Source organism: Planococcus citri, chromosome 5 (genome assembly GCF_950023065.1).
Source record: "Planococcus citri chromosome 5, ihPlaCitr1.1, whole genome shotgun sequence".
Lineage (NCBI taxonomy): Eukaryota > Metazoa > Arthropoda > Insecta > Hemiptera > Pseudococcidae > Planococcus > Planococcus citri.
The window spans coordinates 55,098,641-55,123,263 of record NC_088681.1 but is presented as its reverse complement, the minus strand read 5'-3'; the positions used below and the strand labels follow the sequence as shown (position 1 = coordinate 55,123,263).

Below are 24,623 nucleotides of genomic sequence, written 5' to 3'. Positions count from 1 at the left end.
TCAGGACTTTTTTGACAATTTCTAACTAAAAAACCAGACAATCGGATAATTTTTGGAAAAAAATGAAAATCGTTAGTAATTTTTCTATAAAGAAAAATTTTTGACGAAACACAAAAATTTGAAATTTTCAGCAGAAGGCATTAATTTTTGGAAATTATTGTTTTTAGCGATTTGTTTCAAAAACTGACATTTTTTTGCATTTTTATATCGGTAAAAAAAACAAGACTTCATAGTAATTTTTGCAGTTCTTGACAAAAAGCAGACTTTCAAACAATTTCCAGAAAAAGGGTAAGACTTTTTGGAATATTTTGCAAAAATACCACAATTTCTGGCAATTTTTCTGAAAAACGAGAATGTTTATCAATTTTTGAAACAGCCAAAACCAAAACGTTTGATTCGACAAAAATCAACATTGACAATTTTAGCAAAAAGCAACAATTTTTGGAAATTATTGACAAAGAAATTACACTTTTTCGCAATTTTTTTTTCAAAAACCAAATCTTTTGAACTTTTTTAGGGAAGAAAAAAAGACTTTTATGATAATTTTTGTATTATTTTAGCTATAAAAAGAAGAATTTTCAATTGCAATATAGAATTTTTGTCAAAAAATCGGATTTTTCAGCAAAAATCAACATTTTTAGTCTATTTTTGGAAAAAAATCAGAATTTTTGACAAATTTTGACACAATACAAAACTGACAATTTCAGCAAAAAACAGCAATTTCCAAGGATCATTGGCAAAGAAATTATATTTTTCGCAATTTTTTCTTTCAAATACAAGACTTGCGTTTTTTTAGGTGTAAAAAAAACTTTGTGGTAACTTTTGACCAATTTTAGCTAAAAGTAAAATTTTTTAATTGACAAGAAGCTAGAGTAATTGGCAATTTTGGCAAAAAGCAAGACATGAGAAAATGAGCATTTTTTTTGAAAAAGCTCCAATTATTGGCAACTTTTGGTCAGATGCAAGACAAGCAATTTTGGGAAAAAGGATGTGTTTTTGGTGAATAATGCCAGAAAAATTATATATATTTTTTTAAAAATTGTTGGTTAAAAAGCGAGACTTTTTGGCAAAATAGCAAAGCTTTTTGAGTAATTCTTCGAGAAAAAATCGAAAATTTTTGATTCTTTTTTTTTGCAAAAAAAGACAATTTTTGAAAGAAATGAAACGATTTGTCAATTAAAAAGGTCGAGAGGGTATATTTATGGTATTTCCTGAAAAGGTTTTAAAATCACCCTTAAAACAAAATTTTTCAATTTTTTAATTTTCAAATTCAAAAATGAACTTCAGAAACTGACATTTTAGTTATGATGGTTTTAGGATACGCACTTTTGAATTTCGATCTAGCTTGGTTTTGTTTTTTGTTCAAATCGGACGGCGTATGGGTATTCAAAGATTCCCTTGCCACATTTATAGATGAGATTTACTTTTTCTCGAAAAATTCAATCAACTTTTTCACGACTCATTTCCTGAAAATAAAGAGCTAAGCACTGACTAAAATGTAAGATTTGCATTTACAAAGTGATATTTGTAGTCAATTTTCTTACAATTTTTAAAAATTAATTTTGAAAAAATTATTCTTACAACTTTTAATTTCTGTAATTTTAGTGAAAAAACAAAACGAGAAAGGATTTAAGTAATTGATTAAGTATTTTGAAATATTCTGATTCGCCCTCAAAACGTCAAAACACATTCTTCAAAGACAAAATCATTTTTTTTCACTTTTAAAAACTGATATGAAAAAGAAGTGATTCAATTACTCTAATTTCACTCATTTTTACATACCAATCACCAATCCCTTCTTGTCTAAATGATAACTGACATCTTGAGAGGTAGATAATTACAGATGCAATCGGTGTTTAATAAACCATTGCCCTAATCTATCCAAAAACAAAACCTTTTCTTAAATCAGTTCACAAACCAAAATTTCTACACCGAATTTGGAAAACATTGAAACATTTCAACGCAAGAACCACCTCATGAACCACCAAAGAGGCAAAGAACCTTTCTTACTTCCAGCTCCACAATTTTGCATCTGCATCTTCAATTATTCATTCGATAAAACTAATGAACACCGATCGAGTCTGCAGATTGCATATCCACCTCGATAATCTGTACTGTTTTGATCGATAGATACACGAGTAGAATTCCTAAACAAATGGAAACACACGGATGTTCCACACCTATAAAAATATGTAACCGATAATAAATTACATATTTGTAAACACCGATATCACTTCATCACAGCTTCATCGCCGTTATAATTGCAGCACGATACCCTACGTATGTATGAATATGTGTGAGTTACCTATGTTGCAACTAGAGAGAAATTTTTTCGTAATTATTAAAGCGCACTAGGAATGCAATCAAATCCACACGTTCGCATGTTTCAATCAAAATACGAAATTCATATTACCTACCTAGATATTCATAATATCATATCCTGTAACATCAAATATATGTTATTCAATACTTGAGGTACTCGACAGCGTTAATTTCACGTAGCTTAAGCTATAGGAATTTCGATTAATCTTATATGTATGTACTCGTACGAAGGGTTACACGACTCTAAGATACGAATACATGTATGTAGAACGTCAATCTTGTAGTAATTTAGAACACATAGAGAATTGAAATGGTAAGTAATTTGTAATAATGACATAAATGTATGTTTCTATCGCTTGCATCAACTTACCTGTTGTACCTCCATGATGTAGATTTACTACAAACACCAAATCTGTACGATTTGTAACGGCGTCGTCGTCTTCGTCTTCGTCTTCGATCGAACACATACGCAAGTACATACTCGAAGAACTCATCATCGCGGTATAACTACCTTCATCAGTCACTGACTGACACATATTTGCGTACTTTTCTACGAATTAGGTACTAATGATGGTATGGTTCCAACGGTAGACTTTCTTTTCGATCTGTATCTGTATAGTAGACAGAAGAGCACAAGTCATTGTCAATGCCGTTCGTATCGATTGTACTGCTCCTATTTGGCGATGAATACTTTCAATTATGTATTACAAACCATATCGCGTCTGCAAATTATTCAAGACGTGTGGCTATGCGACGAGTGTTGTCTATGGTCATTCTCATCAGGATAATATTATACCGGCAAACTGCATCGCAATTCTGCTCCCGGTGTAGGTCTTTGGCGTCTTCCATCACTGCGGTGGTGGCCGAAAAAGTGATCTGCGATCTGTGTACTTGAAATGAATCGTTATATCGAAGAGTGAGTTATTTGTGAAATTACATGTGTTCGACTTACCATTTAGAAATACCTGGACCTGGAGACGGAGACCGAAGAACCATTGCGAATATTGCTCAGAATCTGTCAAACTGTGCCGACCATTAGTGCTTCTAATGAGCGTCGAAACGTCGAAGACTCGAAGAGGATTGCCAAAAATACCTAATGAATAGATGAGAAGATGACTATGATGAGTCATTATTTTGGCTAAAGTATCGAAACAAGATGATACATACAGTTTTATCTTTAACTATTCATTAAAATAGAGAAGTGAACGTACTTACAGAATTACACGATTATTAAAAATAAATTCCAACAAAATGCGACAAAATGAATGATGATTGATGATTATGATTATGATTGATGATGGATGGATTATGAAATGTTGTGATTGTTGTGATAGTTGTGATTGGTCGAATTTCACGTGTGTTTACTTTTATTTTGAAATGGCTACACTGATTGTGTTTATTTTTAAATTTTATTTTAATTAGTTTTGATTTTGAAAAAATGTTTCATTTTCATTTCATTTTTTTATCCTTATTTTTCAAATGAAAATTCCAGCAATTTATAATTAAATTGTACTCACTAGTTTACGGAATTTGTTCGTAGATAAACAAATAAACTATGCACATAGAATAGTGATTAAAGGAACCTGAAAATCCCTTAATTTTCTTGTTTATTTTTCGATGGATTTCCATCCCCTCTGTATTTACCTACTACTAAATACAAATCGATTTAAAACCCCAGATTTAATTTAACTCGACATCACGATGGAAAATAAATCCTTCATATCCATGTAAAATGTCAATCAATTTTTTATTTGTAAATTGTAATCATTCAACAGATTTGCAAACACTTAAGAATGAGGAATGCTTCGAAAAGTTCGAATGTACTTACCTACGACCACCGAAATTGATTCGGCGATGATATTGTACATATTACATATATTATGTACCTACTTACAATCAATTACGAAGTTTCCAACCATAGGTACCTATCAGCTGTACCAGGAAATCCAATTTGGCAATTTCTCAGCTGAATTTCGTCAAGTATCAAATTGCATATTATCGTTTCCGGTTTCTACGAATAATTTATTTTTCAATGAAAGAACTATGCTGTTTATTAGATTGTATCTATTATTATATTACATTCGCACGATGGTACAGTGCACTAAATTTTCCCATTATATTTTCAATCAAGTTATATGTACATAGATAGGTATAGTTACTTTGATTTTGCTTCAATGAAAATATGAAAACAGATAGTCCGGCATATGACAATAGGAGTAATTGCACCCCCCCCCCGCCGATCCTTCGGGACAACTTTTTTCTTAAAGAGGACATCCTAAGGAACATTTTAAAGCAAACTTGCCAAAAAAAAAGTTGGCCTTACTTACAAAATGGCGGCCTTTTTGATTGACAGGTCAGCCGAAATCGCAGATTTTGCCTTTTAACATAGGACTTGCACGAACTCTTTCAAACTTTACAAAGGTAGATCGAAAGATCATGCAAAAATTTATCACCTGTCAAAATTTCAAGTGCTAAAGTGGGTTTTTCGATTTTTGGTGAATTTTTGAAAATCGAATTTAGGCCAAAAATGAGGGAAAAAATCAAAATTTTACCAAATTGACCAAGAAAGCTGAAATTTGGGATATACCCTATTTTCGACATGCCAAAACGATTGGAAACGGTTTCAACCCGTTTTGAGCAGTTCTGGAGCCTCCAGCAGATTTTTGAAAGTCGAAATTCCCACAAAATCCCATCAAATTGGAGTTGTAAAGCTAAAATTTATTCTAAAAACTAATTTTAATACCCTACGAAGTACTGCAGGTGAATTCCAAGTCGTTTTGGATCCTCCAGCGACTTTTTGAAAATTCCTAAAGCCTCCAGCAGATTTTCACAAAAATTTCATCAAATGGAGATGGAAAGCTGAAATTTACTCTACACTCCAATTTTAACACCCTCTGAAGACGACTTCAGGTGGGCTCAAGTAATTTTAGGGCCTCCAGCGACTTTTTTTGAAAATTACTGGAGCCTCCAGCAGATTTTTGAAACTTTAAATTTTCACAAAATTTCATCAATAATGGAGATGGAAATCTGAAATTTACTCTACACTCCAATTTTAACACTCTCTGAAGACGACTTCAGGTGGGTTCAAGTCATTTTAGGTCCTCCAGTGACTTTTTTGAAAATAACTGGAGCCTCCAGTAGATTTCTGAAACATGAAATTTCCGCAACATTATTTTATCAAATGGAGTTGGTAAGCTGCAATTTACTTCGCAGACTACATGGTGGTTTCAAATGGTTTTGAAGCTTCCAGCTACTTTTAGGAAATTTCAATTTTCCAGAAAAACATCATACAACCTTTCAAAAAGTTGCTGGAGGCTCCAAAACGACTTGAAATTCATCAGAAGTCAACTTCGTACCGTATTGAAATTAGTTTGCGGAATGAATTTCGACGCTCCATCTTAGTTTGATGATATTTTGGGGAAATTTCAAGATTCAAAAATCTACTGGAGGCTCCAGTAATTTTCAAAAAAAGTCATTGGATGCTCTAAAATGACTTGAACTCACCTGAAGTCGTCTTCAGAGAGTGTTAAAATTGGAGTGTAGAGTAAATTTCAGATTTCCATCTCCATTTGATGAAATTTTGTGAAAATTTAAAGTTTCAAAAATCTGCTGGAGGCTCCAGTAATTTTCAAAAAAAGTCGCTGGAGGCCCTAAAATTACTTGAGCCCACCTGAAGTCGTCTTCAGAGGGTGTTGAAATTGGAATGTAAAGTAAATTTCAGCTTTCCATCTCCATTTGATGAAATTTTGTGAAAATTTAAAGTTTCAAAAATCTGCTGGAGGCTTTAGGAATTTTCAAAAAGTCGCTGGAGGATCCAAAACGACTTGAAATTTACCTGCAGTACTTCGTAGCGTATTGAAATTAGTTTTTAGAATAAATTTCAGCTTTACATCTCCAATTTGATGGAATTTTGTGGGAATTTCGACTTTCAAAAATCTGCTGGAGGCTCCAGAACTGCTCGAAACGGGTTGAAACCGTTTCCAATCGTTTTGGCATGTCGTAAATAGGGTATATCCCAAATTTCAGCTTTCTTGGTCAATTTGGTAAAATTTTGATTTTTTCCCTCATTTTTGGCCTAAATTCGATTTTCAAAAATTCACCAAAAATCGAAAAACGCAGTTTAGCACTTGAAATTTTGACAGGTGATAAATTTTTGCATGATCTTTCGATCTACCTTTGTAAAGTTTGAAAAAGTTCGTGCAAGTCCTATGTTAAAAGGCAAAATCTGCGATTTCGGCTGACCTGTCAATCAAAATGGCCGCCATTTTGTAAGTAAGGCCAACTTTTTTTTGACAAGTTTGCTTTAAAATGTTCCTTAGGATGTCCCCTTTAAGAAAAAAGTTGTCCCGGAGGATCGGCGGGGGTGGGGGTGCAATTACTCCTATTGTCATATGCCGGACTAAGATGCCTAGAATGTTTAATACGAGTAATATAACTGAGTACCTAATTTTTATTTTATTTTTTCAAAATACATATGTACTCGAGTAGTGGAAAGTTTGTGCTTGGCTTGGTTCATGATCCAATTCTTTGAAAAACGATGTGCAGTATACCACGTTATCAAGACTTATTCGTTCAAAAGAGTTGGGTAGGTACTTGACATTTATTTGCCATTCGAACAAACACGTCTTTATTCAGCATGATCACTGTAATCCTGACAATGAGTTGATTGTGACGATCGAATAACATTGGCATATCACGAATTACGACACTATTGATATGTTTTTTAATTTTTTTTATTCGTTTAGGTACATTTATTAATAAAGTGATACTCTATCACCGAAACCTCAAGCATCTGTAGAAGTGATCGATGAAAATATTAATACGAATATGGATCATTTACCTTTTACCTGAGACCCAAGTTTGAGTTTAATTAGATGGGTAAGTATGAAAAAAAAATCCAAAATCATCATTTTTTGCAACAGATTACTCAAAACTTCGTCAGTTCGTTAAGTCAACCCTCCGAATCAATTACTACAATTTTTGAGCCAATCTGGAGCCTCCAGCAAGAGTTGACATTTCTTCAACAATTTCTCATTGCTTCAAAAGTTGGAAATTTTCAACTGGCATTTCTGTTTCATCCTTTTTGAAAGCATTAGAGGTGATTTTGTAGAGTCCGACCGATATGATTACTGATTATATATTCATTCTAATACACTTCCTTCGACCGGGAGTGGTGGCGTACTCCTGTAAACAGAGCCTTCTGTGGTCTGATCAGATCTTGGGCTTGCGCTGCGCGTATCATCCAGCATGACGCGCACGATTCGTTTGAGTCTCTGGCCAGAGCATATTATTCGGGAGTGTTAACTCCATATTTCCGGATCGATCATTTTGTCAAACTTTTTCAACATTCAAGAAATTTAAAAACTCACAATTGTTTCAATTATTATTTGTAGAGAATAACGATAATAATAATTCTAAATGTTGCAACACCAATAAAACAACAATTTTTTAAAGCTTTATTTTCTAAAAGCATTTTTTTTATTTCGAATTACTCGCTATTACAACTATAAAATTTTTTAAACAAAAATTTCACATTTGTACAAGGCTCGTTTAGTAGTGGTTTGGAATAAACTCATTAGCTAATTAGCTAAAATACAGGTACTACAATTGAAATGAAACATCGCTTATCTACATTTTACAATAAATTTTTACACGCTAAATTTAATGTAGGTATTCAGTTTTCTATGCGTCTTCGTCTTCGTCTTCCCATCGCAGCCGCTAGTTTATGATTTACATTTATCTAGTTCTTCGCATGACTTCGATTTATTGCTTCTGAAAAACGAGTAAAAAAAAAACATTTCAATCAGTTGTTAATTATTTTATGAATTGTTTCAAATGATTTCTATCGACCGTGAAATGGATGCATTCATCTATTTAAAAAGAGATGAAAATAAATCTAGATAATTATTAAATAACGAAGCAGAATAAAAAATTTTTTAAAGAGGTAATTTTTCTCAACATTCAGTTCCTAAATGCATTATTCAGATGCATTTTGTCAAAACGATGTGATACACTCTCAAATTCGTAAACACTTATCAGCTACCTCAAATTATCGTAAGGCAGACTGTAGGATAACCTCTCATTTAAATGTAGGTAATAATAATAAGATCAAAATCGTGAACAACGACCTCAAGAATTAATACAACTCGATTGAATTTTAAAATACTCCTGTGAAAAGTACGTTAGGCAATTGTTTTTACACATTGCCAAATTTCGGTTTTATTTTTTGTTATTTAAACTGCCTATCGCAGGCTTCGAAGGGAACTGCCAATCACTTCCAATTTTATTAGATTTGATTTTGAACTTTTGACAATCTTATCGATGTACTCGTACAGGTTTTTGAAGGATCTGAATCCAAATTGATTATGAACTCTGTCGTCGAAAGGGAGGAGGTGAATTCAATATTGCGGGGTGATAAAGTAACAAAATTGGAAGCCTCCCGAAGTTTTGAAGCTCTCAAAAGATAAACTTTAGGAATAGTTTGGTAAATAATGAAAAAAAAAATTAAAAATTCAACAGGGTAGCTAAAAATGTTTGTAAATCAACTTCTCAATTCATGCAAATTTAATTTTTTCAAAAATCAACTCCTGATGTCTACAAGAATTTTTCAACCAAATACTTTTAGCAGGGTCCAATTTTCTGTTCGATTGTTGAAAGTTCGAAAAATAAGCTCACAACACAAAAAAAAATCAAAATATAATTATTAATTCACAAAGTTGTAAACCTGTTTAACAAATTTCTAGTGGTTCATTCGAAATTTTTAAACGTGTTTTTTCAAAGTTCAGCGATGGAAGTTCTTATTTTGAGAACCTGAAAATTGCTCAGAATTTTATAACAGGCCAGCTAAGTTTTTTGCAATAAACTGTCCTGTGAATCTTTAAAAAAAAAAAAAAAAAAAAAAAAACTCAAATTAATAAATTAATGTTAAAAGCAGTTTTTTTTATAAATTTTCCAGTAATTTTTCAACTTAATTCGACACCAAAAATAAATTGGAAGAAAAAAAATGAATTCAAAGAAAAAGTTAACAAACAAAATGAAATTCCAAGGAATTGAAATTTAAAAAAAAAAAAACTAAATCATAATAATGAGATTAGTTTCATTTTTCCAAAAAAGAGCAAAATATTTTAATGCACAAAACATGACCAAAAAAAAAAAAAAACAGAACATATCACGAATTAAAATTTAAAATGTTTTGGATTTTACTCAGAGAAAAAAAAAGTAAAAAGCTAAAATAGAGAGACTCTTTGGATATTTTTGGGAACAAAGTGAGAACTTTTGCATTTTCCAGTAAAAAATGCAAATTTTTGGCAGGAAACGAGACTTCAGGACAGTTCTTGGAAAAAAGTGAGACTTGAAGATTTTTTGCAAAAAAAAAAACTACAATTTTTAGAAATTTTGCTAAAAGCGAACAATTTTGTAAATTTTTGAAAGAACCAGAATTTTTGACATTTTTTGATTAAAAGCAAGACGTTTGGAAAGTTTTTGAAAAAAAGTAAGACTTCTTGGAATTGTTTGCAAAAAATGACAATTTTTAGCGATTTTGTTGAAAAGCGAAAACTTTTGTAAACGTTTGAAAGGACAAGAATTCATGATATTTCTAAGTAAAGTGCAAGCTAGACTTCGCTGAACAGTTTTTGAAAAAAAGTGAGATTCGTTTAGAATTTCTTGTAAAAAAAAATAATAATTTTTAACGAAAAATATTGTAAATTTTTAAACGACGAGAACTTTTATAATTTTTTTGAAAAAAAAGGAAGACTTTTACCATTTTAGAAAAATTAAAACTTTGCCATTTTCGTCCAGAAAGCGAGGCTTCTTTTGAATTCGTTGCTGAAAATGTGAGATTTATTGGCGGTTTCTTTCTTTTTTTTTTTGAGAGGGGGGACGTAGAACTTTTGGGTTATTTCTGGGGAAAAAATGAAGACTTTTTGGAACTTTTTGCAAAAAAATGACAAATTTTTATCAATTTCTGAAAAAGTGATAATTTTTAAAATACTTGGCAACAAGCAAGATTGAAAAATTTTTACAAAAAGCAGAATTTCTTGGAATTATAGACAAAAAAAGATACTTTTTGGCAATTTATTGGCAAAAAAGTGAGATTTTTAGGTAACTTTTGAAAGTGAGGTTATTTAATTTTTTTTTGCAATTTTAAAGCGAGAATTTTTAGCAAGTTTTTGGTCATTTTAAAAAAACGAAATTTTTCAGCAAGGAAAAGGTAATTGATAATTTTTGGTTTAAAAAAAACGAGACTTCTGAGCAATTTTTGAAAAAAAATGAAATAAAATAAATAATATAAACGAGACTATTTGACATTTTTAACAAAAGACGAGCTTTTTTTGCTGATTTAGGCAGAAAGCGATAAGTACTTTGAAAATTTTAGTAGCCTTCGCAACTAAAATTTCAAGTCCTAAAGTTAATATTATTGAATGTACCTATTTTTGAAAATTTATAAAAAATTCAAAAAATTCATTTCAAGGGAGATTTTTGAACTTTTTTAGATGAAATAGTTATGCATTTTTTGACCTATAAATAACCCAATGTGAATAATTTTTTCCGTTTTTAGTCATGGCGGAACCTCTTAGTGACTTTTAAAATCTCTCCCGAAAGTTCAATCTACCTTGAATTATTGTCAGATAGTTGGATAAAAAAAAGAAAAAAAAACATTCAATTTTACAACAAAAGTTGCCGGTAAAAAAAAGTTGTCATAATTAAAATAAAACAAAATTTTATAATCAATTCAAACGAATCAATTGCAACAAATCAATAAGTAACTAACGATGATACAAAAACACATCATTCGAAAATTCGTTCACGTTCCTTAAAAATGTTTAGAGTGTTCAAAAATACTAAAAGAGCTTCAACGAACACTCTACTATTGATTACAACTGGACAGAAATTCCACATACAAATTAATATTATACCTTTTATAAGCTGAAGAATTTCTTCTTTTAATTTGTACTACTACAGGGCCAGTTTTAATGCCTTTAAAAAGTGAAATAGCTTGAGCATGTGTTAATCCATCCATAGATGTGCCATTTACTGATATAATTTCATCCCCTGAAACAAACATTTTTAATTTAGATATCTTTGCAATAAATTCCAACATCAGTATTTGATAATCATTCAATTAAGGGGGTGCTCTACCTTTTGTTTGTTTACTTTTTAGCATACCCGCAGGCAGAGATTAGATATTTTTCAAACGCATTTTTTTATTAGTTGGAGAGAATGAAAGTGAATAATTATGAGTGAAAACGTTATTACTGTATTGAAACGATATAATAAAACTTTGAAACAAGCTAAACGATTAAAATATAATGAATTCAGACGATTGTCTATATTCGAGCATTCATTGTCAGTCATCAGACACTTGACACATGATTATTCTGAAACTACTGAACTGAATTTGATGAAATTTGAATATGTTGTGCAGAAACGAATTCCCGACAACTTGACGTTGCCCTTTTTTTGATTAATTTTGTTAAATCAAAGTTATAGCCATTTGAAATTTTCAAATGGCAATATCTCCGAAAATACAAAGAAATTTGAAAAAAGGGCAACGTCAACCTCTCTGGACCATTTTTATGCGCAATATATCCAAATTTCATCAAATTCTCTTCAGTAGTTTCAGAATTATGGTGTGATGACTGACAATGAATGCTCGAATATAGAGAATCGTCTGAATTCATTATATTTTAATCATTTAGCTTGTTTCAAAGTTTTATTATGTTGTTTCAATACAGTAATAACGTTTTCACTCATAATTATTCACTTTCATTCTCTCCAACTAATAAAAAAATGCGTTTGAAAAATGTCTAATCTCTGCCCGCGGGTATGCTTAAAAGTAAACAAACAAAAGGTAGAGCACCCTCTTAAATGCTCAAAAAATTATATTAATATTAAGTAATACCAACCTTCTTTCATTAATCCGCAATCAGCAGCTTGACCAGATTGGAAAATAGTCTTGACAAAAATACCTAAATTGCCTTTAGGCGAATCTTTGCCACCCACAATACTAAACCCGAGCGACTTTTGCCCATTGCCTTTGCAAAAAGTCACCGAATGCGTTGACAACAGCAAAGACTTAGGTCTCGGGTATCCAGCATAAGCGCTCTGGGTCATCAATTTACTCTCGGGGACGCTTTTCTGCGGTATTTGATCATACTGCAATGAAAACTTCCTCATTCCGGTAACCGGTTTAGGTGGTTTGCTCTGATCAGCAACCCTGACAGCGCACGATGAGGGCTGTCTTGAGATCTGGGTACTCTTCAGTGGTACAGATTTCGTAGCTTTGACTGGATTCGAATCGCGTACTATTTCTGGCATCGAACTTTGCCTCACGTAGTTTACCTTTTCGCTTAATATGTCTAGTAGCTTGGGTTTCTTCATGGTACCAGTTTGGCAAGATGGTCTAGGGGGTGATACCGGCGGTAATTTGGTGTTAATTTCGTGGCTTCGAGGTTTCGCAGGCTCGTGATCGTGGTGAGGGTAAGGTTGGGTTGATACCGGACTGGAGATGTTGTGAGGTGGATCGCGACTGATTACTATTTCGATCTCTTGGGGTGAGTTTTTGATCAGGTTTCGGGCGTCTTCGACTGAGAAGCCTTTTAATCGCGTTCCGTTGATTTTTATTATCTCGTCGCCGATTTTGAATCTGCCATCTCTGTAAATGAGAATACATACGTTAGTAGGATAAATACGAGTAATTTGGTTCTTTTCGTGATTTTAATGGAGTGGAATAAGTTGCATAGTTTCAGTTTGAAAGGCAGAAAGGAGACATGGTTCAGAATAAAGTTGAATATTTTGTTGTTTTTTTTTTCATTCTTTTTCTAAATATTTTGACAAGGAAGGATTTCTTTCAACATTACTGATTTTTTTTTTTTTTAATTCACAGCATTAAAGAATTGAAAATTATTTTCAGAGAAGCTAGTTGAACTTGACATTAAAAATTATAATAAATATTTTGGTTACTTGATACTTATGAGTTTTTTAAAAATCAAATTGTAAAATTTTATACCAGCTTGGAAACCACTGAACAAATTTTTGAATCATAGATCAGTTTTAGAACAATGGACTGAAAAGAATTGATTAAACCCTATCAAATTTTCATCATTCAAGTAGGTACATAAACGGTTTCAGAATTATTTGACAAATAAATCCACTTCCGACATTTTGGGAACCATTGAATCAGTTTCAAAAATGCACCAACAATAATTTATCAATTCGTTCGTGAATGATTCATCGAAAATTAATTAAATGAATCGATTCGTTCGCGAACGAGTCACTTATACGAATCATTTCGTTCGCGAATGATTCACCTAAAATTATTCAATTCGTTCATGAATGATTCATCAAAAATTACTTAAATGAATCGATTCGTTCGCAAACGAGTCACTTTTACGAATCATTTTGTTTGCGAATGATTCACCAACAATTGTTCAATTCGTTCGCGAATGATTCACCAACAATTATTCAATTCGTTCGCGAATGATTCATCGAAAATTAATTAAATGAATCGATTCGTTCGCGAACGAGTCACTTATATGAATCATTTTGTTTCCGAATGATTCACCAACAATTGTTCAATTCGTTCGCGAATGATTCACCAACAATTATTCAATTCGTTCGCGAATGATTCATCGAAAATCAATTAAATGAATCGATTCGTTCGCACGATTCACCAACAATTGTTCAATTCGTTCGCGAGTGATTCACTAACAATTATTCAATTCGTTCGCGAACGATTCAACAACAATTATTCAATTCGTTCGCGAATGATTGAATAAAAATTATGAATTGATTCATTTGCGAACGAGTCACATATTCGAATCAAATGACTATTTTTTCAGGGTTTAAATTTGTCCTTCTGGATTGATAATTTTTTTAATTTACAATTTTAGAAATACAATTTAGAAACCACTGAACCGGTTTCAATAAGGTATGAGTAAAAAATTGATAATTTCTTACATTTCCTGAGTTCAAAGCTTTTTTTTGGCACAGCTACTCTTATGTATTTTTTAAAAATTCGCAAATGATTGGGAACCACTAAACTGGTTTTGAGAATTCACGATTGATGATTGATCACTATATGTCATGCTTCATCATTTTCCATCAAAATTCAGAACTTTATTGCATTCGCCTTTTAAAGTAGGTACCTAATAGTAGATTATGCAACTAGGGAGATAATGTGATTTTCAACAAATTTTGAGGTTTATTTCCCGAGCGAAGCGAGGGAAGTAACTCAAAATGGTTGAAGATCACAGTATCTCCCTTGTTCCATAATATATTTTACGTTTTTAAGGGAGAAAATCGCTAGTTTGTCCACCGAGCGATTAGCGAGCGGGAGGTAATGTAGTACATTATCTCCCTAGAAACGTAAACATATTTCAATATTTTTTACTTTTTAGGAACCATTGAACTGGTTTAAAAAATATATAAACCAAAAATTGACTGGTTTTTAAAGGTTTGAATTTGTCCAATCGAGTTCAAGATTTTTGCATTTACGTTTTCAAGAAATTAGGAAATATTTGGGAACCCCTGAACCAGTTTCAAAAAGACATTGGTTAAGAATCAATCAGTTCTTAAATGCTTCATTATTTTTTTCCTACCAGTTAAAAGAGTTTTTTTTTTGCATCTACAATTTATTTTACATACCTACATTTTTTCATTAACACATCATTAGGAACCACTGAACCGGTTTCAAAAATGTACATATAAAGAATTGATCAGTCCTCAAGTGCTTCACAATTATTTTTTCTCAATTCAAACTTCAAAGCTTTTTTTTGGCACTAACATTTTTCAGAAATTTACAAAATAGTGGGAACCTTTGAACTGGTTTTCAAAATACATGATTAAAAGAAGACCTCATAAATGGCGAACAATCACTTGGCCGGTCCAAAAACTGAACAAATTAAAAACTCAACCTGATTTGTATGAATTTCATTAAAAATTCAAAAAAACATTTCATGGTCATTCATAAAAAAAGTTGACATTTGTTTGAGAATCACTAAACCGGTTTCAGAAACTCAAAAATAAAAAACTAGCAATTTATGATGTTTGAATGTCTTTTTTTCAAAACTTATTAAGACTTTTGTACGTTAACATTTTTAGAAAATTGCTAAATGTTTGAGAACCACTAAACTGGTTTCAAAAATGCACAAATAAAAATAAAACGATTTGTAATGCTTTATTTTATTTATTTTTTTCAAATTCAGGACTTTTGAACTTCTTTTGGAAAGTAGGTAAATGATTAAGAACCTCATGAACCGGTTTCAAAAATGTATACAGAATTGATCAGTACTTAAGTATGTACTTCATAATTTTTCTTCTTAGATTTAAAACTTTTTTTGGCATTAACATTTTTCAAAAATTTACAAAAGGATTGGGAACCACTGAACTGGTTTTGAAAATACACGATTAAAATTGAATAAGTATTTCAAAAAATTTTTGGATATCATTGAACCGGTTTCGAAAATGAATGGTCAAAAAACTGATCAATTTTTAAGGGTTTGAGTTTATCTTTCTAAGTAAGTAGAAAATGTTTTACATTCAGGTGCGTTTTTAAAAACTTAAGAAATATTTGGGAACCACTGAACCGGTTTCAAAAATGACGAGTAAACGTTTCTAAAAGCTTTGTCATTTTGTTATTTTTTTTTCTAGTTCACTGCTGTTTTTGGGACATATTTTTCAAAAATTTACAAATGTTTGGAAACCACTGAACTGGTTTTCAAAGTACAAATGATTAAAAAAGACCTCATAAACGGTTAGGAATCACTTGACTGGTCCAAAAAGTGAATAAATTAAAAATTCAACTTATCTGGAATATTTCATAAATATCCTTAAAAATTCAAAAAAAAAAAACCTAAATATTTGTAAAAAAACTGGCATTTGTTTGGGAATCATTGAACCGGTTTCGGAGATGCAAAAATTAAAAACCAGCAATTTCTGATGTTTACATTTTTTTCTTCAAAATTTAGGACTTTTTGTATCATTATTTTTAGAAAATTGCTAAATGATTGAGAACCACTGAACTGGTTTTAAAAATGCATAAATGAGGAGGTGGATAGCAAAACGCAATAACTCCAAAATTACGAAAATTGAGTTTGATATCTATCCTTATGTAAAATTCAACGGGGAATCCATTCTCGGTGTCAGATTTTGTCCATCAGTTGAATATCATAGCGCAATCGAGGAAAACAAGTCTGATTTTAGAGCTAAATGCATTGAAAAATGAGATTTTGTTTGCAAAACGCAATAACTCCACTACTTTTTATACATTTCAGTTGCGCAGATGTGGTAACACTGTTTTTTTTCATCGGGTGGGTACGGAAAATCGTTGGGTAGGAGTTACTTAAAAAAATGGTGCTTTTGTTGCCACTCTCTGAATGCCATATCACACACAGGACTTGTTTGAATTTCACATTCCAGTTTTTTAATTGTTTTTTATCGAAAATTCTCGATTAAACATCAATTTTTTCAAATAAAAAATACGTTTTTTTGCAGAAAAACACCAAAAAAAAAATTTTGCGTTCAAAACGCAATAACTTTTTTTTCTTTTCCTTACTGTGCTTACCCAGGTGACCGAAATTTTGAAATTGAGTGGAAATTTTATTTGTGGCACCTTCCCCTTTCATTTGACACCAATTTCGGAACTCGACCCCCCACCCTTCCCCTCCTGACAATTTTTCCTAATTTCCCAAAAAAACCAAAAATGGAGTTATTGCGTTTTGCTATCCACCTCCTCAAATAAAAAATGGCGATCTTGTAATGTTTTATTTTTTTCCAAATTCAGGACCATCTGCATCTGCAATTCTGCATTTTTATTTTTTATTTTAGAAAATTGACAAATGATTGAGAACCAATGAACCGGTTTCAAAAATGTGCCTAGTTCGTTAAAATCACTTTATTAGGTGTTCTTCTTGTATTTTTCTTTTTTTTTAGTTAAATTAAAATTTAACGTTTTTATTCTGATTTTTTCGATGAAGAAAACCGGGATTGTCATTTTTTGGACATCTTATGAAAATTTTAAGTAATTTTTTTTCAATTCAGTTCATTGTTATCACGATTATTCAACCATGTTGATAAAAACTTCCCAATTTTTGATTTAATATGAAGTCATTCGATCTTTTCAAAGGTTGATACTGAATCAAGAATGGAAAAGTGGAAAAGACAAAGGAAAAGGGGGGAGGGCGATGTTAGTTTAAAATTTGGGCTCAGTCTATGAAATTGAAGGGTTAAATTACAAATTTTTTCGAAAATCATTGATAAAAAATGGCTTTTAGTGACCCTTGAGGTCTCATTGCAATTTCCAATGGTGCTTAAAAAAGACAACTTTAAAAAAAAGTTTTTCATATTTTTGAAAAAATTTGATTTTAAAAATTCAATTCAATCACTCCAAGATTTGAATTTTATTGAAGGAACAAAATGCTGAAAAATCTTATCCGCTGATCTCAAACTTCAAGTGTCAATAAAAAATTATTTACCTAAATAAGTCTACTTAACTTTTTCAAGTTTTTTTTTTTTTTTTTTTTTTTTTTAATTTGAAAAAACTGGGAAGAGGAATTTTTCAACACAACGCACCTAATAAAAAAGAAAAGGTGAAAAATCGTACGAGACAATTTTCTATAGTATTTTTAATTTTTAATTTTCAAGTAGGTACCTTCAAATTTTTGCCACGGTTCAGGAAAAAAAATTGAAAAAATTGACAAAACTGAAACCATTATTTCATACTAAAAAAAAAAAAAAATTCAAAAACTTAAAACCGTTCAAAAATATTCCTCACCTGTCAATAATACTTCCAGGTTCGATGAACGAAATAACATACGAAGACGTCCTAACCAGAGGATCCTTTTTCTCGATATAAATTCCTAAACTTTCGGATTTATGTTTAGAGAACCTCATACATTTGAATTCTCTCTCGAAGCTGCTAACAGTATTTTCATTATTCTTTGGTAAAGGCTGGTAAATCTTAGGTTGTTCGTCGAAAGCTCCATAAATCGAATGATAACGACCGCAATTCAACGAATTCTGACACTGGGGATTCCTCTCCGGTGTATGGGAATTCCTCCTTAGATTCTCGTTCACATTGAAGTATCCTCTTTGACTGGGCGACACGATTTTATCGTTTTTTTTGGCGTTACTAATTTTAATATTACGTTGCCTAGAAAATGGCACTCGATCAGCCTTCATCGACCTTACACTCTGGTTATCTTCTTCACGACGATGAGGCAATACATCTGGTAAGACTGCATTACCATTGGTATTCGGGGTAAGTTTCAACTCTTGGGATAAATTCGATTTAATCGATCCCCTAGGCGAGTCACCACCCCCATTCCGAGTCGAATCACTCTCGTATCCGCTTTCTTCGGCTTTCAGGATTAGAAAATTGTTCAACAACGAGTACAGTCTATCCACCGAGCACTCTAGGTCGTTGGTCGAAGCTGCATTGGGATTGGGACTCTTCAAAGGAGCTGGTAACAGTTCCCTGGAACGTAGTTTGTTCACGACGTTGGCAAAATCGTAAGCTGTGTGTCTTCTCTTGGTGGCGATTTTACTCTGATGGGGTAACCTTGAGGGAGGTTTTTTGGCTAGAATTGTATCTTTGGCACAGTCTTTTTGGCTAATTTCTTTCACAGCTGCGAACAAGTCGTCGTAGCTGAGTGTTTTCAGTCTCTCTGCCCCCTGATCCGGTGCAGAGAGTTCGGATAGAGATCGATATTGTAAAAGGTACTCGATCAGGGACTGCTGTTCGAGGGGATTTTCTCTCAAAGACTCGGATAGAATCCGTCGACGACATTTCACCCTAGAGTCGTTTTTTTCGTCGTTTTTCATCTTCATATTTTTATGCAGAGTTTCCTCCATTTCGTACAGATCCGAGATACCTTCTTGGCATTTATCTTTTACCCAATCTCCGTGACCGTTTTTAACGCCGGGTTTCTTCTTATCGTCGCCGGTCTTTTGCAAAGGATAGAGCGAAATATTCGAGTTACCTCGAGTGAAAAGGTTTCGTAAAGATTCTACTCTGCTAACACGTCTGTTTCGATTGGTAACCGGAGCTGGATTGGTTGGAGTGACCGATGATACTACTTTCGAAGGTGTCCAGTGCTTCTTTTTGGCCGAATCGAGGAATTCGATCGAATCGCTGCGTTTGATCTGGTCCCATCTTCGGCCCACTTTTCTACCCCAAGTTGACAAACCTGTAAACAGAAAACATACTTTGTAGAATGACCGCCGCACGAGAGAACCGGTTCCATATTATTTTTTGCCCACTCGAACGAATTTTTTTAAAAATATTTTATCAGTTTAATTGTCGCGTTTTGTTCGATTTCATTAACGCTAATTTTAATTCAAGTAGGAGTTGAAACCATTGAGTAGGTTACCAACCTTGATGGCCACGTACTTTAATTATGTAACTTCACATATGCTCGAGTATCGATAAAATTACCTACTCGGGTAAGAAAATATGGTATCGAAGAATTATGCAATTCGATCGATGCATATTTTTAGCCAACGTAGGTACGTGTATCAAAGGATATGAGGAAACAACTGCCTAATTATCGACTCACACAGGTAGGAGTTCAAAGAAACACTCTGGAGGAAAATCAAACATAGAGATCGACGATGACAAATTGAAACCTACTCATCGTATCGTAGAAAGCTAATCAAGTCGATGAAAAATTCATCCACTCACATATTCGAATATATGTAGTGAGAGTTTAGCAATTTTTCAAGCACCTAACTTTTAATCGAGGAGCTAATTTCCTATATTAATTTAACACGTCTACCACCCGTGAGAAAGATATTTCGGATATAATACGGCAATTACCCGACATCATTGAGAATAATTAGAAGAACGTATCTAGTACCTCGAGACTCGAGAGAGAAACGAATTATCAAAATTAATCATAATAGAAAAATACAAACGATAATTAAGATAAGAAGACCATATTATTCTAAGAAGAAATTAAAGTCCCTGTACCTATGTCGTTTTAATACGTTCCCGGTACGGTATTTTTTTTTTCGTATGGCCATGCTGCTTATCTATAGGTACCTACTATAGTGCTTACGTTAGCAAAGATCATAGACGCGGATGAACTTGAAAAATACCACCATCAATGGTAATACAACTCGTTAGATCGTACGTACGTAGGATTTGTTGCAATTCACGGGCGCGTATGCTCGTTTAATAAGAAGGTACTTTCACACTGCACAAGTACCAATAAGCGCAGACAAAGATGGAACGAGACGAGGGGAATTTTTTATGCGACTGATTGCAATTTTTTTTCTTTTCAATGACTTGCGAAATGTGATTTTAAAACTCGACGTTGGTTTATGGTTTTGTTGCTGCTTCGAGTGTCTTTATAAAATTTATGCATTGGACAAAAATAAAAATACTGATTTGTATTTTCTTTTCCAAAATTTTGATTAAGATCAGGAAAGAGAAAGGGGAGGGAGAGGGAGAGGGAAGGGGGGTTCAAAAATGGCAATTATTATCTCTAGAATTTCTAAATGCCAGTTTAATAAAATGAAAAATTTGAATATTTTTGAAAAATCTTCCTTAATTTTAAATAACTGCTAACGATTCATGACATGAATTTCCTGAATTAATATTTTATTTTTCAAATGAAAAAAACCGAATAATTCTTTCGATTTAACCATCCAACTAGAAAATAATCCCTTTTTGACCATTCTGGAGCCTCCAGAAATTGTTTCGATTAGCCTCTCCATCTTGAAAACAACCCCTTTTTGATCATCCATTTTCTTCAGGAATTTTGAATTACTCTAGAAGATCCAAATGTCAACTTCGGCGTACTTGATTCTAATTGGTACATATTGGACACTCTAACGACTGTTAAATAAAGTATTATTATCTCAGAATTCCAAGTATTTCAGTTCTAAAGTAAATTTTTGTCCAATGGATATATACTAGGGCTCGTACTCATCTTTTTCCAAAAAAAAAAAGTAAGTTTAGTAACCAAAAAAGTTTGAAAAATGACCAAAAAGTAACAGAAAAAGTAACAAAATATTTCAATTTAAATCAGAAAAAAATGACCAAAAAAGCAGAACTTTTATTTTAAATTGAAAAATCTAAAAAAAGGGCGAGAGCAATTGAAATGAGAATTTTCGCTATTTCTGGAAAAAATCGAGAATTTATTTGCTAATTTCAATTTTTTTTAGCAATTTCTGGCAAAAAATTGGATTATTGGGACAAATTTTGGAAAACAGTGAGACTGTTTGAAGTTTTTGGCAAAAATCCCACAATTTTTAGCAATTTTTGGGGAAAAAGATGTGATGATACTTTTTGGGAATTTGGACAAAGGACGAGACTTTTTGCAATTTTTGGTAGAAAACAAGACTCTGTGACAGTAATTTCAGTAACTGGCAAAAGAGAAACTTTTCAGCAATTTTGCTAAAAAGAGCGAATTTTTAACCATAAATTTGACAAAATACAAGGTTTTGACAATTTTTGCAAAAAGCAGGACTTTTTGTTAATTTTTGGCAACTTTTAGCATGAAAGCGAGAAATTTGGGCAATTTTTGAGAAAAAAAGTTGCTACAAAGCGATATTGGAAAATTTTTTTCCTATAACTTTTGTCAAACAAGTTGGGATAGGTCTTTATTATGCAATTTCAGAATGTCTACTAAAATCAAAAAAGCGAATTTCTCGCTCTTTTCTTGCTTCCAAAAATGAAATTTCTTGCCCCTCTTCATATTTAAGCATAATATAATCTTCGCTAACCCCTCTAACCCCCCCCCCAAACGAAATTTCTCAAAAATCTATTCTTCTCAAAGCAGAGAAGTGAATTAATTTCTCAAATGAAAAAATAGTAATAAAAAAACGTAATAAAAACAAACATTGAGGCAAGTCTACTGAAGTGAATTCAATAATTCTATGACAAAAATTGTCGTTTTCCCCGAAAAAAATCAAAATTTTAACATGCTAAATACCAATATGACATATACAATTACAGGATCAAACCATGAAAGAGCTCATATTTTTATTTGTGATTGACAGGAGAGCAAAATCAGAATTTTAGACACGAAAAATCGACATTTTATGTATATAGTTTTCAGAAAACTCTTTACAATGAATGATCATTGTATTGAAATAAAGTGTAGTGGGGACTAGGGACTCCTAGTTACCTACCTAGTGGGGTAATTATGCCCAGGCTGGGGGTAAGCTAACTGGTTTAGCGCCCTCTGGTGGATTCGTTCCATCCAGAGGTAGACCCTGCCGAAAGCTCCTGCCTCTGTGCAGTTGTATATTATCTATTTGACGTAGCAGAGCTTTAACGCTGGTCTCTCCTACGTGTATACAACGCTCAGCAGAAGAATACCACCGTATTGTATCGTGTCACCTGTATGACCAGGTGACCATTTACTTATATGTGAATAAATATCGTATGAACAGTGCTATGCCTCTTCATTGGTTTATTGACGTATGAGTCCCTAATTACTTGTTGGGTCTGACGTAGTATCGCCGAACTAGGGGCGCCCCCGAAGTGGATAACGCAGGGAGTGGCGCACTGAGAGGGCTAAGTTGGATTTCCCCCCAACAAAAGGTATCGAGCGAAGCGAGAGCGAAAATTCGTTTAAAAAAATCGGTGTGAAAAACGAAAAAACGACCATTTTGTATGCTTTATTTTACATTTTCATCGGAGTACAATAATATCAACAATTTTCAAAATTTAGTCGTTTTGTTCAGAAATGCAGAAAATGAAAAATTTGCACTTTTCAAATGGTTTGGGTATCACCTGAAAATGAAAAATTTCCTATTCAATTTTTGAATTCTTAAAAGTTTTGAAAATAGCATCTTGAATGGCCCGAGCGAAGCGAGGGCAAAATTTTTGAAAATTTTTAATTCGAAAAGTAGAACATCAATTTTAACAAAATGAAAACTTGAAATTTTGGTGGGATAACTACAATTTTTCAGAGATTTTTGATGTGAATTCTTAGAAATTTTCTTGCTTTTCGAAGGAATTTCTACACTATTTTCTAACTTTCTTGCCACCCATGCGAATTTCTCGCCTTTTTCTAACTTTCTCGCCTTTTTCTTGCCAGTAGACACTCTGATTTAGATAAAAAGGGGGACGTTTTCGTAATTTTTGGCAAAAGAGCTAAACTTTTGAGCAAGTAGGTACTTAATTTTTGATGGAAAAAAACAATGTTTTTCAAAAATTTTGCTAAAAACAAGATTTTTTGTAATTTATTCTTAAAAAACAACAACAATATTTTTACAATTTTTTAGCCAAGAAGCAGAACTTTTGGGCAATTATTAGCATAAAAGTGGTACTTTTCCCCAATTTTAATCAAAAAAGCCACACAGTTTTATTTTTTAGAGCAATTTTTACCACTCTTGGCAAAAAGTGGGTATTTTGGAAAAAAATGACTTTTTGAGATTTTTTGTAAGAAACCTCAATTTTTAGCATTGTTTAGCAATAAACGAGGCAGTTTCAACATTTTTTCTTGTTTTTTTTTCAAGAAGTAGAGCCGGAAACTGAAAAAATTGGGTTTTCAAAAATTTTTAAAAAGTTTTACTTTAGCAGCCAAAATTTTAGTGACTTTATTACTTGAAAAGTATCCGAGCATGAGCCCTAATAATATAGTATATTCTACCAAAAAGTACAAAACATTGTATTTTGAAAAAAAAAAAAAGTTTGAGCTTATGATTTAAGGTTTAGTTTGTCTTGATTAAAAGAAATACTTGAATAAATAAAAAAATTTGTTATGACGACAAATTTTTTTATTTCTATTTTTTAAAAAATTGCGAAAAATTTTCAAAGTGAATGCAAAATGAAATATGCATAATAATAAATATATTTTTTTTTGACAAATTTTCCAATAACTGAAAATAATTTTTAAAAAAACAAAGTTTCATTCTCTGACAAAAACTCCTTATTTTAATGTTGTTGTTGTTTTTTTTTTAAAAGAATATTCTTCTCTGTTGTCAGAACGGTTTTATTCCCCTTTCAATATTTTGTAAGTATACATAGGTGCATTTTGAGAACTTCGACTAATTTTTAGCTTCTTCAAATTTTTTCATTATCTGTTTCGGTAATTCCATGTTTTCATATAAAAATTTTCATTTTCTGTTCTGGATTTTCGAGGGCCCAAATGTGAATTTTTTTGTTTGAAAACAAGAAACAAATTGGCCCGAGCGAAGCAGGGGCGAAAGTTATTGAAAATTTGATTTAGATAGGTCTAAAACTGATGTTTTTTAGGGATTTGAATTTGAAAAAAAAGAGGACAGGCCCGAGCGAAGCGAGAGGGAAAACTTTTAAAAATTTGTATTTTGAGAGAACTAAAAAC

General features: G+C 32.2%; 2 protein-coding genes across 3 annotated transcripts in view; both read right to left on the bottom strand.

Annotated features, from left to right (window-relative positions):
• LOC135846618 (uncharacterized) overlaps window positions 1–3,631 on the bottom strand; it is a 96,599-nt gene extending 92,968 nt beyond the window's left edge. Inside the window, exons 1-4 of one of the 2 annotated variants that reach the window (XM_065365817.1) lie at window positions 3,538–3,631; window positions 3,275–3,415; window positions 3,035–3,212; window positions 2,693–2,933 (exon numbers count right to left, since the gene is read on the bottom strand). In XM_065365817.1, the coding sequence (XP_065221889.1) occupies window positions 2,693–2,707 (15 nt within the window). In that variant the 5' untranslated portion in view covers window positions 2,708–2,933; window positions 3,035–3,212; window positions 3,275–3,415; window positions 3,538–3,631. The remainder of the gene's footprint in view (window positions 1–2,692; window positions 2,934–3,034; window positions 3,213–3,274; window positions 3,416–3,537) is intronic. The other variant, XM_065365818.1, reaches the window with a different exon arrangement.
• A 4,124-nt stretch (window positions 3,632–7,755) lies between these two features.
• LOC135846636 (tyrosine-protein phosphatase non-receptor type 13-like) overlaps window positions 7,756–24,623 on the bottom strand; it is a 65,909-nt gene continuing 49,041 nt past the window's right edge. Inside the window, exons 4-7 of the mRNA XM_065365840.1 lie at window positions 18,098–19,511; window positions 12,231–12,979; window positions 11,241–11,376; window positions 7,756–8,094 (exon numbers count right to left, since the gene is read on the bottom strand). Of these exons, the coding sequence (XP_065221912.1) occupies window positions 8,046–8,094; window positions 11,241–11,376; window positions 12,231–12,979; window positions 18,098–19,511 (2,348 nt within the window). The 3' untranslated portion in view covers window positions 7,756–8,045. The remainder of the gene's footprint in view (window positions 8,095–11,240; window positions 11,377–12,230; window positions 12,980–18,097; window positions 19,512–24,623) is intronic.